The sequence below is a fragment of the Molothrus aeneus genome, chromosome 6 (assembly GCF_037042795.1).
Source record: "Molothrus aeneus isolate 106 chromosome 6, BPBGC_Maene_1.0, whole genome shotgun sequence".
NCBI lineage: Eukaryota > Metazoa > Chordata > Aves > Passeriformes > Icteridae > Molothrus > Molothrus aeneus.
The window spans coordinates 9,997,229-10,006,347 of record NC_089651.1 but is presented as its reverse complement, the minus strand read 5'-3'; the positions used below and the strand labels follow the sequence as shown (position 1 = coordinate 10,006,347).

Genomic DNA, 9,119 nt, shown 5'->3' with positions numbered 1-9,119 from the left:
TCCTGACAGGGTTGTACAGAGGTTTGATCACACCTCTAAAGCATTTTTTCTCCCCCAAACCCCAGTTATACCCACTGAGATCACACACAGGTGATGCCCTCAAACTCATGGGTTAATGTTAATTCTTGCCAAATTATGTTAAATTCCAGTGGATCTGTACCAAAAGATAGAAGCCCTGAAGTACAAATAGCTGTGCTGCAGGACCTGGTGGCAATGCTGTGCCTCTGCCAGGATCTGTTCAGGTGTTCCAGTGGACCATCGGGTCCATCTGCTGCTTTTGTACAGCCTTGTCATAGTTTGCCCCTGTATTTGAAACACAGCTATCCAGGCCATAACACCCTTCCTATTGAGTGTCAGTCCCCAAACCCAAAAGGAAATGTGTGGTTTCAGACCTTTTGCTGAGTTTCTCAGACTGTCAGTGACAAACCATTATGAGAACCCAGTGAGACAGACATGGATTTATTTATAAAACCCAGTGAAAGAGACAGACATGGATTTATAAGTATAACTTAACTATTTTAATAACTCTTGTACAGTGCATGGTTATATCATTGTCTCCTTCGCTCAGTTACATCAATGTACAGTACTTTATAGCAATGTCTGCAGGCAGTACAAACAGAACAGATGCACAGCTCAGTCGCATGGAAATTTGTAAAAGTGACCTCTGCAGTAAGGTCTGCTGAGATATTTGTTTTGGGAAGTGCTCCTGTGGCTCCCAGCTTTACAGAGCTGTCCTGTACACTCCTGTTAAAATCCCAGATAACTGTAAGTCCCTGTGTTTTGCTTTCCTCTACACCCCAGCACTAGAAGGTGGGGTGTTTCCTAGCTCACCATTTGGTTTTATTTTCATTTTAGAAACTCTTTCACCTCCTGTGCTTGCCATCCTGCTTCCCTTCACCCTCTTCCAGAGCCAGGGCTTCTCAGGAGGATTGTCCTCTTCATCCCTCCCTGACAAGGTGAGTGCCCTTCTCAGATCCCAGCAGGGCTGTGACTAAACCCAGGATCCCCCCCTGCCTGCACCCTAATTCTGCTGGTGCCAGCAGCATCCTCTTTCAGATGAAGAAAACAGATTATCCATGGGAGACAGTCAGGAATAAAGCCAAAACTGAGGTGCATTGGTGCTCTCAGATTGAGACACGAGTTCCCCGATGCTGTGTTAAAGCTTTTTCCATTAGATGTGCAAGGACAGACACAAATCTGGGCAAAGACTGAGCAGTGCTGAGAGAGAAAAGCCAACTGTCCCTGGGCTGTGGGCAGCTCTGGAGCTGTGTTTGCTTCACTGCTTTGCAATCAGGTTGGTCTGTCAGTTAAACAGAGATAGAAATGCAATGTGCCAAACTTGCTGTGGACAGGAACTACGCTGCTTGCTTGAGTTTTGAAATTCTGAGTAAATTTTGGAAGCATAATCACTAATTCTGCCTCTAGGGAAGAGATTTTCCTCACTCCCTATTTACAGATTGTTATATATCAATGCACATAACTTTATGAAGGAAAACGGGAAGTCAAGAGCAACATCCTGTGCTAAATTAGATTTTTTTCCTTGTGCCCATTTATTTGGAGTTAAACCTGCCCTTCCCAGTGTGCTTTGGGGTTTCAGCTATTTGGGAATCATTTCAGCTGACTTTCTACAGTGAAAACGTGAAGGTGGGGACGAGTGACCAACACCCTGGCAAGGGCTGTGGGCGTGCCTGGGACAGGAACAAATGGTCAGGGCTTATCTTCTCCTGGTTTGAGGCCTGGTTTGGCAGCCCCACAACATTGCAGGGCAGGATCAGCAGCCCAGGGAAGGGCTGCACAGCTGCCCTGAGCCCAGGCCTGTGCATCAGCAGCAGTGGGCAGGTGGAGCTCACCTATGTCCACGTTCAGATCCCTTTGTTTGTCACTCCTGCTCCTTTCTAGGCACTGAGAGCTCCTTTCAGAGACAGCACCAACTGGTCTGTGGATTTAAGGAAGCAGCCAGACTTTGGGAATGTGTGTTGCCATTCCAGCCTTGTCCAGTGAGGGGGCACAGGGGCACAGGAGGGAGACAGGGAGTTGTCACCGGGCTGTGCTCACGGGCTGCAGGGGACACCTGCACTGAGGAGGAAATGGAAATGGGGCTGCCTTAGGCTGCCCAGAGGGGTCCTTACTCCCCATCCCTGCAAGTGTCCAAGGCCAGGCTGGACAGGATTTGAACCACTTGGGCTTGGGAAAGGCGTCCCTGCCCATGATGGCGGTGGGACAGGATGAGCTTTAATGTCCTTTCCTTCAACCCAAAGCACTGCAGGGTTGTTCCTGCAGCCTCATTCCCGTGGTGCAGGCTCCAGGCCCTGAGCTGGCCCCTCCTGAGCTGTGTGCCAGGCCTGCTCTGCCAGCGAGGGCTGGGAGCAGGGACAGCCCTTGGAGAAAAGCTCTGGGGGTCTTTGTTTGAATCCAGCCCTTGTCGTACATCCAGCCCCGAGGGAATCCTGCTCCGATCGCATGCACGGAAAATTTCAGTATAAAATATATAGTTATAAAAAAAATACTTCATGCAAAATTAAAACACCTTTCCCAGTGGGATATGGTCTTATTGTCAACCCTTCCCAACAGTGTTTGAGGAATTGTCACTCTGATGGCAGCTGGAGCCCAAGGGGAGCTCTGCTGCCTCCGGCCTGGGCCAGGAATCATTGCTTTTGTTCCCTTTTTTTCTGCACTACTTAGGGCTAAGAGCTGAAATAAAGCAGAGAGACTTTAATTAGCAGAATCAATCCTTTCCTGGCGGCGCTTCATGATTTCTTGGAGCTCTGACTCCCCTCTGCTTTTCTGGAATGGAAACAAAACAGGAAGTTTGGGTTTGAACTTCAAGCTGTAGTTAAATTACAGTATTCAGTGAATGCTCTGGGAGTAGAGCTAGTTTCAAAGGGATGGGTGATGTCAGTAAAAAGCAGATTAATTAGTGGAAACAGGGGGATCTTGTGGATTTGGGGCCTTTTAGCTTAAAAGGCATTTCAGAATTTTTACGTGTCTTTTATTGCTTGTGTAGGTTTGGTTGCATTTTTTTTCCCCCAGTTGTGTTTCTTAAAATGCCTGTTTAATGAGCTGACACTGCTGGTACAGCCCCCCATTCCAGCAGGAATTATCCAGAAAAACACTCACCTCCAGCTGGTTTTTCTCCACTGTGATCTTGCTGTACACTCTGTTCCCCTCATCACCACACACCTTCTTCAGCTCCTCTCTGTTGAGGGAGAAGAGCTGAGCTCCGGTGAGGATGCCCAGGTGTTCCACGGTCCTGGGGAGACACAAGTGGGGGATGATGGTTGTGCTGCAGTGGCCTCGTGCCAGAGGTGAGGAGTGGGAGATGGGAGGCTGGGAGCTGCACTGGGGTCGTATCACGGGGCCCTGGGGCTGTGCCAGGCTGGCAGCTGTGATTCCAGTGGCATCTCAGGCCCTGAGTTTGATTTGTGGATTGTTTTTCTCCAAGAAAATGTTTATAAGAAAGAAAAGGAGTGAGTTTGGGCTCTGAACATCCTGGTTCTAGAGCCTGGGTTTAATAGGGTTGAAATCTAATTTACAACACGGGCTCTGTAGGTAAATCCCAGTGACTTGTCCCAGGTGAGATGGTGCCAGCAGCCTCCCCAGCTCCTTCTCCAGGGAAGGACGAGCGTTTCATGTGGCAACAGAGCAAATCTTACTCTTTGCTGAATGACTTGGCCTCTAGCCAGGCTTTGACTTCTTCAGTGCTGGATTCAAAGGTGAGGGGCACAAAAACTTGCTGAGGCTTTTCCACTTTGAAATTCCTGTGGGGAGGCTGAATTTTATTGTTTGTGATCTTCTTTAGCAGCTCATCATTCAGCTCATCCATTTGGTGAATAAGTTCTGCAGAAACAGGTAGGGAATGAAATCAAATCTTCAGTCAAAAATCCCATTAAATGTGTTGGTGGGGAAATTGTAAGGAAAATGGGGGTGTGGCTCAGCAATCTTATTTAAATTCAGGCCAGAAAAGTGGTTCCCCTTTTCCTGAGCCCCTGTGTTGCCATTTATTTTCCTCCCATCACCCTTTGGCTGTTGCCTGATCTGGAAGGACAGATCTGTGAGAATCTACAATTGGAGAGTTGGGATTGAGACCTTTCAGTCCTCTCTGCTACTTATACTCAGTGATTTGCTGATCCCAGAGCTCCAGGCTTTGCTCCACAGTGGAACAGAAGCAGCAGGAAGCCCAAACTGGGAGTGAGGAACACACTCATGATGAGATGAGCTTGAAGGTCCCTGTGATTCTGGGAAAACTCCAGGGACACTTCATCCAGTGTAACTTTCCCCATGAAACTCCTGAGGACTGTGGAGAATAACTCGGTGTTATGAAAGATTCGTGTCCTTGTATTGAGGGGCTTTCCATCGTCCCAAAAGGGCTCCTGCTTCCAAGAGTGGACAGGGTGGGATAAGGGGTGAGGAGAGTGGGGCCCCTGGTCCCTCTCCTGCTCTGTGACCCCCACAACATGTCCAGGGTGAAGGAGGGATCTCCTGTTTGGCTGGGAATTCTGTGGAACCACATAAAGGAACCAGCCAGGCAGGCACTACATGTGTGGCAGGATATGAGCAAAAGGAAAGGAGAGAAAGGGGTTGACCTGAGGTCTTCCTTAGACACATTTAAATGCTTTGGAAGAAAAAGCCCTTGGGAGGAGGAGGAGGAAGGTCAAGCTGGAGGAAGGAGGATTGGGGTGATCACTTATTGCCCTGCTTGTCCCGGGCAGCCGGAGAGCCTGGGAGGTTCACAAGCTCCAGGGCTGCTCTCTTGGCTCTTGTCCTACCTGCAGTGGCCTCCAGACCTGGTGCTGTTCTATTTCTGATCACTGAAGGGTGCAGGGGAGCCCCTTGGGTAGGTCTGGTCCCCAGAGTACCCAACTCCAGGGGACCCCAGCGTGGGACACAGGGTGGGACACACACGTACGTTCTTTGGCGTCCTGTGTAGAGTTGCGTGATAACATCTCACTGCCCCACTTATCCCCGGCGTAGCTGGCAGGCAGCTTGTGAGTTGGACTGGATGGGCCATAACCTCTGGGGCTCAGGTCTCCTTTGTACCTCTGGTTAGACTGCTTAGAAAGGGGGGGACAAAAAAAAAAAGTAAGACTTTTTTCCTGCCATTTTTCATTTTCATTTAAGAGACAAACTGCCATGTTGTCCTTGTGCTGATGTGGGGCTGGTGACACCTCAGGTGGAGCAGCATGGAAGAAGTTAATTTCTGGGAATGAAGAACCCAAAGCAAAGTCTGAAGTTTGCATGAGGGAATCCTAGACATGCCAAACATGTACAGTCCCACTGGAAGGCAAAGCCTCAATGTTCCATAGCTGGGATGTGAAGCGTGACCATTGCCAAGGGCCTGGAGCAGACTGGGAAGTTTTTTGACATTTTGATTAAACTATCCAGAAGCTTGCTGGGCCCTCTTTGGCTTTGTCCAAACTCTGCAATACCAAAATTGGGAAGCAATTCCATGCTTTCCTAGGGTGTTCAGAACACTCCAGCTCCACATTTCTGGAGTGCAAGTTGCAGTATTCACTTAATTCTCACTTAAATGGCATTTCCATCTGCCTCCACTGGAGTGATGTATTCCTGCTGCTGAACTGAACTGGGTGAGGGAAGTGTCCATCTTTAATTTAATCCCCAGCAAAAAGCTTGACATGGAAAAATTTGGAAGACAGGAGGCTGCTGCACAAATGGGAAGGATAGGCCTTATTTGGGAAGGTGATCATGGCAAAATGGGAGTTTTATCATAGGAGATTCAGGAATCTCCTGACTTTGTCTACTTCTGAGGGTTCATCCTGACTTGTGCATAGTATCCTAAGAAATCCAGGGAGGTCTAATGACAAGATTATTCCCAGAGGCAGATTGTGCCCTGCAGCTGGTGCCAGTCAGGTACCACCTGACTACAGACCTGTTCAAGCTCTTCCAGTGTCACCACATCCAGGATATTGTATGGAACGTAACCAGCCTGCCCACTCCGGTTCAGCAACTTCCACCATTGCTTATTATCTTCCAACACCTGAGAGAGGGACAAAAATGAATCTGCTAGTGGGAACATGGGATTTCAGGCATATAGAACCAGGATAAAGTGGGGATGGACCACCCAGAAGGTGAAGTTGCCAGGAGGACATCACTGAGGCCAGGAGCTCTGATTAGATCTGCTGCTCTCAGATGTAATCCAGGATTGAAACTTTTCCTGGAAGGCATCAGAATTTATCATAAGGGTGAAGAGGAGAGCGCCTCCAGGTGCTGAAGAACTCATACTTGCTATGTAATGTCCCTGTTTCTCCAGATCTTTTTTTTCCAATGACTGAGTTTCTGTTGCCTTTTTGTGTTAAAATAAATAAATAAAAATTTTTAAAGCTACATTTTGCACAGAAACCTTTTCCCCAGGTCACAGATCAGTGTTAGCCCAAGTAATGTCCCACATTCTCTAGCTGCAGGAAGAGAAAGGTTATGAAAAAGGTATTTTTCAGAGAAAACAATTCCTCATGGAGGGGGAAGTGGTAATAAGGAGCACATCCCCATGGAGGGGATGAGCAGAGCAGGACAGGGAGTTGTTGTCCTCCCTCCTCACCGTGGTTCGGATGGGACTGATGTGTTTGAGCTGAGGAGGTGACACAGCCCAGCACAGACAGCCTGTGCCAGCTTGGATTGGAGCAAAGCTCTGGGTCACTGCTCACACACCACCAGGGGAAATGGGATTGGTGCTGGCTGCTATCCTGAGCTCTCTGCTGCCCCTGGGAAGGGGAGGGGACACACCTTTCCCAGGAGTGCTCACGTACCTCCAGGATTTCATCCTTCAGCACCGAGAGCTCGTTGGCGTTTCGCGCAGTGAAATCGTAGCGGATTTTGGCAAATCTCCTGGGCACAGCCACTCCCTGGGCCTCGAAATTCCTGCAGGAGAGAAAAACTGGAGTTTTAGTGGAGGCCCATCCAATTACAAGGCCAAGAAAATTGAAATTGGAGAAGAGAAATTATCCTTTCCCTGTTCCACACTGCATCTCTACCACCTGATGTTCCTACCAGGACCAGTGATAGGGTAAAAATGAGAAAAAAATTTATTATTTTGCTGATATAAGTGTATTTAAGGTCTTTTGCTGTGGATTTAAATTCTTGTAGTAAAGCTTATAAATCTTTTAGACTAGAACAGAAAACCATGGAAAAACAGTCTGGCTTGAGGGTTTTTTTCCCAGACTAGAGCTGATGACAGAAAAATGGATGGTCAGCTGAAACCTTGACTCAAATCCCTGCAAAGTGTTCTGTCAAGTCACGACAGAGGATTCATGTGGAAGTCTGGAAGAGTTTGGTGACACTCAGAGATGTGACAATTTTCAAGGTGTGAGCTCATGTAAACAAGGAAGTAGATGGAGCCTCTAAACTCTGAACTAAAAGTACTTAGATGAAGGTTTTGTACCAAGGAATAACTGGTGATGGAAAATGAGCATTGAAGCTGTTGAAAGGTGGAAGAGCCATCTTTCCCTTGGGAAAAAGCCTGAGGCAAAAGAGTGGCCTGGTTGGTTCTGGGTTTGGAAGTGAACTTTCCGAGACTTCTGAAGAAAGGGGAGGGGTTTTTCTCCATTTTCTAGAATTCTTCTCATTAAGAAGAGTTGTCTGAACCCAGCACCTGTCAGTTGCCTGGGGGAGAGGTGGGCAGGACTGAAATATATTCTTTTATTCAGCCTCTAATCAGTGGGGTTGCCTTTGGTTGTGTCTAAAGCCAAGGGGTAGCTGCTGTCTCCAGTGAAACAAAGCTCCTTCTTCAGCTGAAATGTTTTCCAGCAGCACTGGGAGCTTGGGCCGCTCTTCCCTGGCCCTGTGTTTCCAACAGGGCAAGGTTTGTGTGCACCCTTCCCTTAGGGCAGATTCCCCCTGTAGGCAGCTTCTGTCTGTGCAGCCTGTGGTGGCTTTGGGATGAGTGGAGAGATCCTCAAGGGTGTCTAGAGGAGGCCAGGAAGGGCCAGGAAGTGCTCCAAGGGCTGGAGCATTACACAGACAGGCTGGAAGAACTGGGAATGTTCAACCTGGAGAAGAGAAAGTTCCAGGGAACACTTAGAGCCCTTTCAAGTGCCTAAGGAGACTGCAAGAGAGCTGGAGAGGGACTTTGGGGAAGAGGCTGGAGTGATAGGACAAGGGGGAATGGCTTCCCACTGCCAAAGGATGGGTTTAGATGCATATTGGGAAGAAATTCTTCCCTCTGAGGGTGGGGAGGCCCTGGCACAGGTTGCCCAGAAAAGATGGCTGCCCCATCCTAGGAAGTGTTCAAGGCTAGGTTGGACAGAGCTTGGAGCAACCTGAGATAGCAGAAGGTGGCCCTGGCCCTGGCAGGGGGTTGGAACAGGGTAATCTTTAAGGTCCCGTCCCACCCAATCCATTCTGTAATTCCATGATTCCAATGTTTCTACACATGTGGAGAGCCAAAGCACAGTGCAGCACCTTTGGCACCTGATCCTGAAAGTCACTTTGGTGGGCTGATGTTGGGAAACAAAACCTATGGATGGACTGATGAAGTCAGCCAATATTTTTGTCTCCTGCGGTGGAAAACACCTGGGATTCCTTTCCTTGCAGAGCTGCAGGGGGTTAAACAGCAGACAATGCTCATAGGAATAATCCCTCAGCTGATCTTTATCTTCTCTTGGAGGTTATTAATAGTGGTAGGGAGTTGTCTCCAGGATGCCCAAACTTCCCAGAGTCACCATATGTGTCTATGAGGTTCCAAGGTAGGAAGGTCACCATGTGTATCCATGAGGTTCCAAGGTAGGAGCTGAAGCTCCAGGGGTGCAGATCCATTACCTATTTCCGTGTGGAGTGACATTCTGTTTGAAGGCATCCCCAGGCTGTGTCTGCTCAGCCGTCTGGCCACGCTTGAGTGAGGAGTTCCGGTAAGGATATCCATTGGCTGAGGAGAGCTGGAAAGGCAGACATGGAGTCAGTGTTACCAGGAAAGGGGAAAGCTGATCAGAGGAAAGGAGAGGCATATAGTGGGAGATGAGTCATGACCTGGCAGCTTTTGGTCAAGATGTTCTTCAGGGAAGCCTGTGTCCCTGGAGCTCAGTGACATTGTAGGGTCCTGTTGCCTTGAGTTGGGAGAGGCTGATTATTGCTGCCCTCTTCCAGCCTCACAATTTGCTCTCCATATTTAA

General features: G+C 48.5%; 1 protein-coding gene across 1 annotated transcript in view; it reads right to left on the bottom strand.

Moving 5' to 3' along the window:
* Positions 1–505: 505 nt before the first annotated feature.
* The window catches only part of LOC136557600 (epidermal growth factor receptor kinase substrate 8-like protein 2), a 49,527-nt gene continuing 40,913 nt past the window's right edge, over positions 506–9,119 (bottom strand). The window contains exons 15-21 of the mRNA XM_066551659.1: positions 8,770–8,885; positions 6,762–6,873; positions 5,888–5,995; positions 4,907–5,048; positions 3,654–3,837; positions 3,118–3,250; positions 506–2,784 (exon numbers count right to left, since the gene is read on the bottom strand). Of these exons, the coding sequence (XP_066407756.1) occupies positions 2,713–2,784; positions 3,118–3,250; positions 3,654–3,837; positions 4,907–5,048; positions 5,888–5,995; positions 6,762–6,873; positions 8,770–8,885 (867 nt within the window). The 3' untranslated portion in view covers positions 506–2,712. The remainder of the gene's footprint in view (positions 2,785–3,117; positions 3,251–3,653; positions 3,838–4,906; positions 5,049–5,887; positions 5,996–6,761; positions 6,874–8,769; positions 8,886–9,119) is intronic.